General features: G+C 47.1%; 1 protein-coding gene across 2 annotated transcripts in view; it reads left to right on the forward strand.

Moving 5' to 3' along the window:
• LOC119390183 (protein zer-1 homolog) overlaps window positions 1-13,926 on the forward strand; it is a 138,310-nt gene that overhangs the window by 64,447 nt on the left and 59,937 nt on the right. For both annotated transcript variants that reach the window (XM_037657753.2, XM_037657744.2), the window contains exons 10-11: window positions 4,053-4,123; window positions 7,958-8,005. In XM_037657753.2, coding sequence (XP_037513681.1) covers window positions 4,053-4,123; window positions 7,958-8,005 — 119 coding nt within the window. The remainder of the gene's footprint in view (window positions 1-4,052; window positions 4,124-7,957; window positions 8,006-13,926) is intronic.

A 13,926-nucleotide genomic window follows, 5' to 3' on the forward strand; every position in this document is an offset into this window, starting at 1 on the left:
TGCAAACACGGCTGCTGGAAACGACGTGTTTAACCTTCGAAACTGCGAAGGACACCGTCGTAGCGATGGAAGCTGCGCGTAAAGATTCACGCGCATTGAGTTGTCAGCAAGCACAGCTACTATCTGACGAAGCTCCGGAGCAAGCGAACGTTGTCGCCTCGGGGAAAAATGATTGCTGTTGCTTTCGTTGCGGGGGAGGTCATTCTACGCGTTCGTGTAGGCACGGCAACACGATCTGTCACAACTGCCGTCAAAAAGGGCACCTTGCAAGAGTTTGCAGAGTTCAGCCGGGGAGTAGAAATGTCGACCGGAGCCAGTCTAGTCGCAGCCGGTCTAGTCGCGTGAACAACCTGGGCGACCTGCCTGTCTCTGCTGAAGAGCCCGAAGTTTTCGACTTGTGGACGCTTCACACAGCTAGTTCGGAGCCAATGCGCATAGCGGTTGAAGTTAACGGCGTAACGCTCGATATGGAGTTGGACACCGGCGCAAGTGTGTCGACCATTGATGAAGGCAAGTTCGCCGAGCTTTTTCCGTCGGTGCCGTTGGAGCCATCGAGTGTGCAGCTGAGAAGTTTTTTCGGCGACATGAAACGCGTCCAGGGAAAGCTGGAAGCAATGGTCAAACTTGGCGACAAGGAGCGCCAGCTGCCACTATTTGTCGTGAAAGGGGCGTGTCCTACGCTGTTTGGACGAAGCTGGATGAAGGCCTTCAAGCTAGGCATCGCTCAGACGGAGGGAGTCAACGTCGTGAAGTCTACGGAAGACCTGGTAAGCCAATATCACGAAGTTTTTTCGGAGCAGCTTGGCACGTTTCACGGCGTTGCAGCTTCTATATCCGTACAAAAGGGCGCGAAGCCACGTTTTGTCAAGGCACGTCCAATACCATTTGCTTTGCGTGATCGCGTTTTTGAAGAACTACAGAGGATGGAACGGGAAGGCGTTATCAAACCGGTGAAAACGTCTCAGTGGGCCGCGCCCATCGTTCCTGTATTGAAGCGCGACGGCCGGGTTCGGGTCTGCGGCGATTTTAAGACTCCCATAAACCCGGTGACAGTCGTCGAGTCCTACCCCATTCCTAGGATTGAGGAACTTTTTGCGCGGCTTACAGGGGGCAAGAAGTTCACAAAGCTTGACTTGCAAGACGCCTACCAGCAGGTCCCACTCGATGAGAAGTGCCAAGAGCTAGTCACCATTAACACTCTGAGGGGGTTATACCGATTCACAAGGCTGCCGTTCGGGGTTTCATCAGCTCCAGCTATATTTCAGCGAGAGATGGAAAATCTTTTGCACGACCTTGACCATGTCGTAGTGTACTTTGACGATATTCTGGTCACAGGAACCAGTGACAAAGAGCATTGGGAGAACTTGGGCCGAGTGTTGGATCGCCTGAAAACCGCGGGACTGCGGCTGAAGTTATCCAAATGCGAATTCTTGAAACCAGAAGTCCAGTACTTGGGTCATATCATTAGTGCGGCTGGGCTGCGTCCAAACCCGGCTAAGACTGAAGCAGTGCTGGAAGCCCCCGCACCCCGAGCGGTCAAGGAACTTCAGAGTTACCTCGGGTGGTTAATTTTTACAGAAGATTCTTGCCAAACCTTTCTGCCGTGTTACAGCCGCTCAATAGTTTGTTGGCGTCGGGAACACCGTGGCGCTGGGAAACTGATGAAGAGCAGGCATTTCGGAGAAGCAAGGAGCTATTGGCCTCTGCTGCTATATTGGCACACTTTGACCCAGGAAAGCCAACTGTGCTTGTCACTGATGCCTCTCCCTTCGGTATTGGAGCAGTACTGGCGCAGCGAGAGCCATCTGGAGAAGAGCGCCCCATTGGTTTTGCTTCCCGCAGCCTGGCAACCGCGGAGAAAAACTACAGCCAATTAGACAAGGAGGCATTGAGCCTTGTATTTGGCGTTACAAAGTTCAGGCAGTACTTATGGGGCCGGCATTTCGAGGCCGTCACAGATCACAAACCGCTGCTCGGCCTGCTCGCAGCAGACAAACCAGTTCCCGAATCCTGTTCTCCGAGAGTGCTAAGGTGGGCCTTGCTGCTGTCGGGGTACAGTTACGACCTGAAGTATAGGCCGGGTTCACTAATTGCACATGCCGATGGGTTAAGCCGGCTACCTCTGCCAACTGCCGAATTTGTTGTTGACTGCCCTGCCGAAGTGTTAATGCTCGAAGGAGCATACCCGGGGGTACTGTCGTCAAATGCTGTTGCAGCAGCTACCTCCAGAGACCCGGTGCTGTCGAAAGTAAGAGCAGCGTTGTGGTCAGGCTGCCAGACAAACCTAGGGTCAGAGGGAAGACCCTACGAGACGCGCTTTCATGAGATGAGTGTGCAAGGGAATTGTCTATTGTGGGGCAACAGAGTCGTTGTTCCAAAATCCTTACAAAGGGAAGTCCTCCAGTTGCTGCATGAGAGTCATCCAGGACTGTCCAAAATGAAGGCAGTTGCGCGTAGCCATGTGTGGTGGCCTAGCTTGGATAACGACATAGCGATAACCATTCAAAGGTGCCGTATGTGCCAGGAGCATCAAAGAGTGTCACGACCAGTGCCTGTCATGCCCTGGCCGTTCCCGGAGAAACCGTGGTCACGGCTGCATGTGGACTATGCCGGTCCTTACAGGAACACCTATTTTTTTATCGCAGTCGATGCTTTCTCTAAGTGGATTGAAGTGTTCCCGGTCTCGACACCCTCGGCTGAAGCAACTATTTCCTGCATGCGAATTATGTTCGCAAACCAAGGCCTTCCAGATGTGGTCGTGTCGGATAATGGGCCAGCATTTACCAGTGAGCTCTACTCCACATTCCTCAAGAAAAACGGGGTGAGGCGAATGCTGGTGCCACCGTATCATCCAGCGTCTAACGGTGCTGCAGAGCGGGCAGTGCAGACGGTCAAAAACAAGTTGCGGAAGGCTGGCCCTGGAGATATTCGCACTCAAATTGCCCGCATGCTCCTGACTTACAGGTCAACGCCTCACGAGGTCACGGGTTGCTGTCCGTCGGAGCTGTTGTTGGGGCGGAAGCTGAGGACTGCGTTGGACCTGCTACACCCAGACCTCAGGACTAAGGTGCTACAGAAGCAACTTAAGCAGAAAATCAGATGCGACCAAAGAACAAGACCCAGGGTTTTGGGTCACCCTGGTGACCAGGTGTTCGCAAGGAACTTCCGTCCAGGTCCTGCGTGGCTCCCTGCAGTCGTCACCGAACAATGCACTTCGTCCATGGATGTTCTACTGGAGGACGGACGGCGTTTAACTCGACATCTGGATCACATCCGCCAGCCCCCTGAGGAACTAAGTGCAGACAACCAAGAGTCGGGCAGCCCAGTAGCTACAGGTCTGGCTCCAAGCTTGGACGTGGGTCAGAGGCAGCTAACTCCGGATCGCCTTCACGACACCGAGTCTAGGCAAGATCCCAGGGAAGACGTGGCGAGGGAAACGGAACTTGCTGTCACAACACCCAGTACTCCTGTCCTGCGTCGAAGTGCCAGAATTCGACGACCAGTATCGCGCTACTCACCTTGAACAAATTGTTTGCATCCATTAATAAAGGGGGGAGGGATGTGATAATATTAGTTTGCCGTTCCGGCGCCCGGGGGCGTCGATGTTGCAAGGAAATAAATACGGCGCACATGACCGGCCAGTCATGTGTGTAACCCGCCAACGTACGTGTGTGTGATTTGGTCCGGTGACCGGCATGGCCCAGGACTACCCGGTTATTACAGATATGTCCTTCAGTATGGATATGCAAGTTGTTGGCAGGAATTTTACACTTTTTCTCCAGTTGTGATGCTGAGATGTGAGGATAGAAAGTTAAATTAAGTTCTGTTGCATGGGTCCTGATTTTATGGTCTGTAACACTGCTGAGGCACTTCACGAAAAGAATGGAAATCGTTTACTTTGATGGAGTCCTCTTTTCATTGAATTGTCCTTTTGATTTCTGTGCACCTCCTTGAATCTTCAAAACTTTGTGAGTGTATAGTTGCGTATTTCATGCCACTAGCATCAGGTTACATGCAGAAAGCTCAGTCATGTTTGCCTCACTCGTTTGCAGATGAAACACCAGTAAACTGTGAGAGGTTTCTGGACGGCGGTGGAATGACGTTATTTCTTGAGTGTTTGCGGGTAAGTTGTCTGCATTGATAGCTACATTTTGGCCCCAGCATATGTGAGCGTTTAGAAAAGAAATGAAAAATTGGACATTGCCATGTTTTTTTTAGGCTGCTAGCTAGACAGGGAGGGGGCAGCAGTACTTTTTGGATTTTGTTCTTTGTGCTCATGGTTTTGAAAGTTTTGACCCACGTCACACTTTGAGAGCTTACCCTGTCAGTGCAGCCAGTTTGGAAGAGCTAAATCTACAAGTTTATTACTGGGTAATGTGTCTTTTTTTCCCATTATGTGAAGGAATTGCTGGAGCACTATATTTTGAGCAAAAGCCCTCTGGCCATCACGATAATTCTCTCTGAACTGTTCAGCACATGCTGCCATTTTCCTACATGCAAAAGTAATAAGCTCCATCTGGTAAAACCAGCGCTAGGAGAATGGAAAACCTGTTGTCACCAAGAACGGTTTATCGAAGTCATGTTATGCAGACTATGAATCGGACATACTCACCTGACACACAACTTCTTACTTGCAAACGAGCCCCAACCAACTTGTGAAGATTGCCAAGAGCCGTGTACAGTTATACACATACTAATCTCATGCCGTCACACTGAGACACAAAGACAAAAACACTTCAGTGCGCTGTACAAAATCACGTACCGTTACATCCATCCCTTCTTCTAGGAGATGACTCACTTGTGCCGTTTTCTGATGTGCTCAATTTTTTAAAAGAATGTGGTTTTTTAAGTAATTTGTAGCACCATATTTCTGTCATAGTTATGTAGTTTTATAATCACGGCGACCTTGTCACTCATTGTCAGGAGACACATTTCACATCGCACACATGATTTTATTATTCATATACGTTTTACCCGCCTTTTGCGCGTGGAATTTTAGGCCCCTCTACAGCCACCTCACATAACCACCGCTCACACTCGCTCAAATGTCATCATGAACATCTAGCTCAAGATCACTGTTAAGAGTCATCTCTCAAAACCTTGCGGCTGGCGCCTCATAGCCTGAGTTGCTTTTGCACCAAAAAAACCGTACTTAACTAACTAACATTTTCCTGCATGCGCTGAGAGAGAGGTATTGGGTGTGTTTAGCACCTTGTGAACAAGTCCAAAAGACCATTTTTTCAAACGTCCTGTAACATCTGCATAGTACATCTGGGACGTGTCCTAATAGTGCTCAAGTTAGCAAGCTGAGAGAAATGTCTTAGGAACCCCCCCACCCCCCTTTTTTGCATTATGCAAAGCGCTGGCATATTTCTTTTTCAGAAGTAACCTACGGCACTAATGCACTAACTTGCTGCACTAAGGAGGACGGGTGGTGTACACAGGCAACATCCTTGCACTGCAGGGTTTAGACCCATTGGCAGCATTAGAGTGCTTTTAATGGGTACACAATATGTTACAGCGATATGTGATACCTCAGGCTCTCAGCACATAGACATCCAATACCGTGAAACATTGTAGCAGTTGCTGCTATTAACTATGATTACGTAGCGACATGGCAGCGCCCGTGCTGAGGTAACCGCCTGCTTCTATGTGAATTCGCTGTTGCTGCTTGCTCTCCACCTAGACAGCAATAAATAAATACTGAAATAACCTATACTTTGTCTCACCTCACATAGAGAGCAAATTGTTTTGCATGTTTTTGGCATGAATATTGGAATAAGCTTCATGATTGTCTTTGCTAGGCTTCTAAAGTGATGCCAAGTCGTTACCAGATGGCACCACCGCTTATGCCCTGATGATGTGTTGGCGATGTGAGGTGCTCTCAAAGCTTAATTATTCACTGTGTCATTACTTTGTCACTTTGCGCTACTATGGTATGCAATATTTTGACAAGCGAGCGCCAACTAGCCACTGAGCATACAATGTGGCGTGGGTGAACTTATTTCAAGAGGTGTTTGCCCCCACTGTTGGCTAAGGAGGCTGCAAGGCACCGCTGAAAAAGAGTAATGATGAAGTGAAGCACTGCTATCGCTAATTCATGTAAACCAGCTTATGGCTACATCACCAAAACATTTGGTGTATCAATATGCCAAGAAAGTGTGTATCAACAGGACGCTGAGCAGGCGACATGATGCGGATGAACACATTTTGAGATTTTGGCCTTCCTTTTGGAAGGAGCCTGTAACTTCCACAGTGCTACAAGGAACTACAGAGAAAGGAAACAAAATTTTTAAGACTTGAAAATTTCATTGTACAATAAAGAGCCTGCATCCCCTGAATGCAGTACCTCAAGCCAAAAAAGAAAAGACCTTATTTAGGAGCTAAAGATATGTATTGAAAAAAAAAGTGCAACTTGGTTTTGAAAGTTCTTTTAGCATTTACAGCATATCTGTACTCCATCTCAGAAGTTCCCTTCAGCACTGTGAAGGCTACAGGGCCCCTTAGCCAATAGGAAGGGCGATTAGCCCCCTCCACATGTATTCATCCGCGTCGCGTCGTGTGCTCAGTGTTTCCCCGGTGTCTGCTCACGCGCATAGGGTGAGTAAAGCGAACAGACGACATCACTGGAAAAAAAAAAGAAAAGAAAATGGCTGCACCCATCACAGCTGGTGCCCTCCGCTTCGAATTTATCAAGTCGTCATCGTGCACTGTGTGACTCGTAAGTTACAAACTGATGCTTGTATTTGCTTTAGATTAATGTGCTGATGCTTCGACAGCAATGTATTCATGCCTATATTGCGCTAATTCTAGGAACCATTATCAAATTCTCGGCATGTTAGGCTTAGCAGGCGTGGCTAAACAATCAGCTAATCTCGCAAATAACGACAAAATGTACCTGATGCATTGTCCTCAGTGTGAGATGACGCAAAGTGATGGCTCGTTTCACCATTTATTTGTTGCTGCCAGCGCAGTGGCCAAATAGCAAGCGCAAGTTCGGATCGAAGAGGGCGGTTGTGTCTGCATGGGTTCTGCCATGTTGATTTGTAACTACAGTTACCGGTGATTACTGATACAGCAATTAAAGACACAGGACAGTAATGCGAAGAAGAATAAGCATATCATGCATCAATGTGACGTAACACGTGCCAAACAAGTGCACATGTCTCAACCCTGCCAACTAAAAGGTAATTATATCTGGAGCTATGCCTTGCTGCACAAGTGTGTGGCATGCTTACGCCCTGTAGCCTTGGTAGTGCTGAACGATAGTGGTGAGATGGAGTATACTATACCTTATGTTTTTGTTAGCATTTAGGGCAAGTCTAGTTATAGTTACATGAGGTGCTGATACAGTAAACATATTTTACACAATGAAGGTGTTTGTTAATTCTTTGCCATATAGTGTGTGCCAGAGCTGAAGTCACTGAGTACACCTTTAGTGCAAATTTTTTTAGGAGTGAGAAGATATATTGAGAGAGAGAGAAATAACATTTATTTACACATCCGGCGTGTGGGAAGTCCCCGGCCTCGCAGGGCGCGGATGTTCCCTATCTTAAGATTACGGCTATTAGAGTCCGATAATCTCAGAGCCTAGACCTCGAGGATGTTGTGCTCCAACTAGGCGACAGTTACTCGGGTGCCTCCGCGCCCGTTGGACGGGTCGTCGGCTCCTTTTCTCCGTTGCTTCACCAAAGCCTCCTCAAGCCGCTGGATGGCCCAAGCATTGCTGCGACTTTAGAAATCAGAGAAGCCCACATGTGCCATTGGCACCTGTTACTGCTGACTTCCACTGAAGTGACAGTAAATATAGCGTGCTGTCACAGAAAAACCTTTGCAGTATGCAGTATTTCCTATTGCTTTCTTGTTTTGTGTCTAGCTGGTGTATGCTGGTTCAGTAAGTTGGCATGCCTAGAATTTAGTTCTTAGATGGCAAGGCATTTGTGTGTTCTTGTTTCAGATCTTCACAGACAAGCCTGAACTGCTGAGAAACATGATGGGACTGCTGGTGAGTGATGTCGACCTGAGGTTGTTACTTTGGCTAGCTAGGACGCTTGTGCCGCTGAAGTGAGTGAGCGTTTGTGGCAACATGCTTCTAGAACTTGTAGCCTTCACCAGTGGCCTTGGCTTAACGGTCATGCATCTTGGAGGATGGTTGTGGCAGTCTTGCATTGCTGCAAGGTTTTAGGCAGCACTAAGGAGGGGTTGGGAAACAAGTACACAACACCGCCATTCGTTGACATGAGAGTTATTTTTCCTAGAGAGTCTTCCCTGGCACGGCTGTAAAGAAACCCTTTTCATCCAAAGTTACAGGCTTCAGGTGCCTTTTTGATCGAAATATGTCGGTGGCTGTCACTTGAGTGTCACTGCTCTCTCAGCCTCCACTCCTCCTTAGTTGCATTACTCAGGCTTCTTTATCCTGGCAGTGTATCCTGCATAATTTAATCAATCAAAAGTGATGTCTTCAAATTTTTAAGGTAGGGTACAGCAACAGCATAGCAAAAAATGGCCGATGAATAACCTTTTCGAAAATCGCATTTCTGTAATGCTTGCTTTATCTAAATCCGAAGTATCTTCACAGAAAGCCATATTGAAGTTTTATGAAAGTTGTTTTATCAGCCAAGGTGGCAAAAATTTTCTTACAAGTTGTGGAAAAAACCGTGTTTTTCAAGTCTCGATAGCTTTGAAATGGCACAACTGAGTGCCACCATCTTGGTTTTTGGAAAAGTGCACTTCTTCTTCCTCCAGTTGGCCACTTGAGCTTCCTCCTCTTCAAAGCAAAACAAGTGATGGAAGGTTGTTTCGTGGCCTCTGGTGACCACATCCAGCATGTGGCTCTAGTGCGCTGGGCCATTCATATGGTGCTCTCTCTGTGGGTGTGTCATCTGCTCCTAGCTCCTTACAAGTTCATCGATGTCGAAACAACCGCTACGTAGTTGCATGTTTGCACTCATTTTGTGATCAACAGTCTTAACTATGCATCAGTTTAACAGTCGTGAGTAGAGAAGTCTTCTGTAATAAAAAGTTCTAGGGAAGTTCAGTCAACCAGATTCACTACAGTGCGACGTGCTTGTCACGATTTTTTCAGAAGTGCAGTCAATGCCTCCCTGGACATCTCGGGACTGGCAAGCACATTGCCCACTAACTTCTCGGCCTCACAATTAAGCATTTTGCGTATCATTGCAAAATGTTTAACCAAGGTGTTTAACTTCTAGGACTGCATGACAAAGCACATTGAGTGCGGACTTCTAGGATCTGTGATGAGGCACTATGTGCATGAAATTTCTGGAACCTGTATGGCCAGGAATTTTGTGCAACAGCACCTCAAACTCTGCGACCAAGAACATTGTATGTGGACTACTCACACCCATGGGCAAAAATTTTCCGGATTAACACCCACGACTGCACGATTAGGAACATCACAAGCATACTTTCGGTCCCTTTGACACAGCACATTGTGCACTAAATCGTTGAAACCGTGGCTAGAGCATTTGTGTATCAACACCTAGAATCCCTCGTCCAAGAAAGTGTGCGTCACCCATGCGTACACGCAGATAAGCACTTTGCGGGTGGGGACCGACCTTTGAATTGCACATTCAGTGCTCTACCAACTCGGCCACGGTGATGGCTGTTTTCCCGTCCACTTTATTGGGTATTCCTTTATGCATAATCCTGGTGATGTTAGCCAGCACCACTTGTAGTCATGGCGTACGCATAAGTCGAAGGGTTTGGGTTTAATCTCTACCGGTGGCAAGCAGTTTTTTTGTACTCTTTAATTAATTTCCATGTGTGTCATAATTACCACACTGCACTTAAAAACTACAAATAATGGCTCCTACGCTTTTCTTGGGTTCATTAGAATGTGCCTTTAAGAGCCTAGTAATATAAATATATAATGCAATTTTAGTCTAATTAATTTTGGGATGAATAAATGAGGGTACTAATTGCTATAACTCAAATCCTAACTGATCGCTGTTTTGAAAAGTTACATCTCTACCAAATTGTTAAATTTCATGCATAAAGGCATAGAGCTTAGTGCAATATTTACTAGAGGGAACTCTGGTGCTGCAATCATTCAGCCGCCATGAGAATTCACTTTGGTCAAACTGCGCGGTGGGACAGGACACGAAGAAAGAAGTGAGACAAACGAGCGCAGACTAACAACTGGGTTTATTGAAGGATGAAAGCAGCCTCTTTTAACAGTCTCAGCCCACATGACATTGACCCCTAGAAATTAACAATGGAACATCTAAAACCATGAAAGGAGGCACATTAAGGGGTTAACAATGAAACAGCCATAAAAGACACGTAATAGGTCATGAAAAAGCAGGAAAAAAACACAATGGGCATGAGAACATGTGTACATACGTGAGAAAACCGCACAGACTCAGCTGGTTATGTGGCATGTGGAGCGGAAATACGCATACTCCTTGTCAGTTAGAATAATCGATGGGCGGCTGATGCACCCCGCCCCTTTTTTCCTGATATGGAATGCCTCGATAATCCTGCAGCCTAATAACTTCCTTTCCTTAGACAGTTCTGTCTAAGGAAAGGAAGTTATTAGGCTGCAGGATTATCGAGGCATTCCATATCAGGAAGAAAGGAAGGAAAGGAAGTTATTAGGCTGCAGGATTATCGAGGCATTCCATATCAGGAAGAAAGGAAGGAAAGGAAGTTATTAGGCTGCAGGATTATCGAGGCATTCCATATCACGAAGAAAGGAAGGAAAGGAAGTTATTAGGCTGCAGGATTATCGAGGCATTCCATATCAGGAAGAAAGGAAGGAAAGGAAGTTATTAGGCTGCAGGATTATCGAGGCATTCCATATCAGGAAGAAAGGAAGGAAAGGAAGTTATTAGGCTGCAGGATTATCGAGGCATTCCATATCAGGAAGAAAGGAAGGAAAGGAAGTTATTAGGCTGCAGGATTATCGAGGCATTCCATATCAGGAAGAAAGGAAGGAAAGGAAGTTATTAGGCTGCAGGATTATCGAGGCATTCCATATCAGGAAGAAAGGAAGGAAAGGAAGTTATTAGGCTGCAGGATTATCGAGGCATTCCATATCAGGAAGAAAGGAAGGAAAGGAAGTTATTAGGCTGCAGGATTATCGAGGCATTCCATATCAGGAAGAAAGGAAGGAAAGGAAGTTATTAGGCTGCAGGATTATCGAGGCATTCCATATCAGGAAGATAGGAAGGAAAGGAAGTTATTAGGCTGCAGGATTATCGAGGCATTCCATATCAGGAAGAAAGGAAGGAAAGGAAGTTATTAGGCTGCAGGATTATCGAGGCATTCCATATCAGGAAGAAAGGAAGGAAAGGAAGTTATTAGGCTGCAGGATTATCGAGGCGTTCCATATCAGGAAGAAAGGGGAGGGGTGCATCAGCCACCCATCGATTATTCTAACTGACAAGAAGTATGCGTATTTCCGCTCCACATGCCACGTAACCAGCTGAGTCTGTGCGGTTTTCTCACGTATGTACACATGTTCTCATGCCCATTGTGTTTTTTCCCTGCTTTTTCATGACCTATTACGTGTCTTTTTCATGGCTTTTAGATGTTCCATTGTTAACCTCTAGGGGTCAATGTCATGTGGGCTGAGACTGTCAAGAAAGGCTGCTTTCATCCTTCAATAAACCCAGTTGTTAGTCTGCGTTCGTTTCTCTCACTTCTTTTTTTGTGTCTCGTCCCACCGCGCAGTTTGACCAAAATGAATACTTACCAACTTGCCCAACTTTCCACGCTGCCATGGGTATAATGGGTAGTACAGTATAACCTCATTACAACAGACCTTCATAGTGAAGAGGATTTTGGTCTGTTGTAAAGGGAGTATGTAAAATCCAAGTACTGTTACAACAGACTTTCATGTAAACACTGAATGGGTCTGTTATAACCGGAGAGAATTACGAGTCACAAACATGGTCTTATTTTTAACGGGGGACCAAAAAAAATGCGATTTTTGGAAAATCGCATTTTCAGTTTCTGTAGCCCATTTCTATCTGATTCCAAAATGTCTTTAATGAAAACTACGTAGAAGTGCTGTAAAAAATTTGTTTTGCGTCTGCCGACTTGGCGAAAATTGCGGAAATATAAAAAAAGCGTTTTTCAAAATTATAGCTCGGCAACGGCGCAACTGGGCGCCACAATTTTGGGCTCGTCGTAAAGAGTTCAAGTTCTCCGTTTCAGCTGGCTCCTCCATTCAGTAACAACCGTACGAAAAACACGTTTTGGCTGCTTCTGCGGTATTACCGCAGAAGCAGCCAAAACGTGTTAATGCTCGCTTCGGTATCATCGTCTGCTGCTTGTGCGTCGCGAGGTCGTGGCTGTCGAAAATTGCGCTACTTAGTGACGCGTTCGCACTCGTTCTTTGTTTACGGGTCGACGATAATTTGGAACGCTTTAGTTGGGCAGCTGCAAGCGGAAGCTCAATCATGAGATTACGATAGCGCGCCGCACTCGTCGCGAACATCGCAGACGTGCGACTAATAGCGTTGACTCGTTGGACGCGCTGTTCGAGGTTATTCTTATCAGCACTTCGAAGCTTATGATGAAGACCACCGCGGGACAACTCCTTGTACTCGCAATCGAGCATGACGTACTTTGAAACATCGGGCACCGCGGCCACGCACATCGCAACCGAGCTTTTTACTAGATGTCGTGGTTAGGCCTAACTCCGTTCACGGTGCCGATGTACGAGCCAAATCCGAACTTTGCGGGCAAGAACATCGCGCTAGCAGACATGCGAAAGCGAAGAAGCCGTAATGTCCTTCGTCTCAAGCAACGAATCGCATTGCCCGCTGGCTCCTCAGAACCGCGGATGGGCATTTTGCGCATCGGCAGCGGACCCCCCGGCCAAGCTCGCCGCGCAGCGACAGCGCGGAGAAGCGGTGGCAGCGGCTCGCAATTTCGCGTGTCAGCGTCCCAAACGCAACACCAAGCACGCTGCGCGCCGTTTTTTTGTCGCTACAGCTAGGCATAGCTGATCATTGACAGACCGAGGATCGGCGGCCTTCGTTCTTAAATCGGTACGTCGATATCCGCGGTGCGCTGCTCCCGTCCCGAAAGTATGCTAAGCGATGTTTGAATTCGGAAGTTAATGACCGTGGTAGAAAAGTCCGTTAAAGGAGTCCTGACCACCTTGCTGGCCTGAAATTTTAGTCAATTATATCCGAATGTCCGTTGTACCAGAATCCGTTGTAAACGAAGCACAATCAATGGAACTAATACGGAGGTCGGCATAACGCCGCAAATTTGTATGTAATATCCGAATGTCTGTTGTAAACAGATCCGTTGTAACGAGGTTATACTGTACATGGATTTGCCTAGTCTTTGTGGCTTTGTTTGTTGCTGTGTTTTGGCTTTTGTTTCGGAGAAAAGAATGGCTCATTGTGGATCTCATGACCGGATTTGAATTGATCAGCATAAAAGGGTTAAGGTGGTGAAGTGGGACTGCTGAACTTCTGCTGAACTTCATGAACTTCGTTTTGCAACAAAGCAGCTGCAGGCGGCTGCCACACGGTGTCCGTTCGATGCTTCGATGCACCTGAAAAGTTCGCTAAGTACTGCACCTACCATATGTAACAAAAGGTGCAGGAGAGGTGCAGCGCTGGTTTATGATTTTTCTGCACCCTCTCAGCTGTGGTGCAGCTTGGTTGGTGCAGATGTGCGGGTGTGAAGTAGCAGTGCAGCAGACGACACTTGTACCAGACGGCGTCGCTTCTTTTAACAATAGAGCAGTCTAAGGTCGACATTGAACCGTTCTGTTCGTACGCAAAAACTCGGTGCAGCTGGGTGAGGGCTAAGCGAAGAGAGAGAGGACGCATAGCATAGTATTTAGCCAAGTGAGGCAAGTCGAGAAGGAGCAGAGGTGCAGGTGCTCAGAGTGTGGCGAGGATGAGAGAGGGAGAGCGCACGCCGAGGAACAGGTGG

This window comes from Rhipicephalus sanguineus, chromosome 1 (genome assembly GCF_013339695.2).
Source record: "Rhipicephalus sanguineus isolate Rsan-2018 chromosome 1, BIME_Rsan_1.4, whole genome shotgun sequence".
Lineage (NCBI taxonomy): Eukaryota > Metazoa > Arthropoda > Arachnida > Ixodida > Ixodidae > Rhipicephalus > Rhipicephalus sanguineus.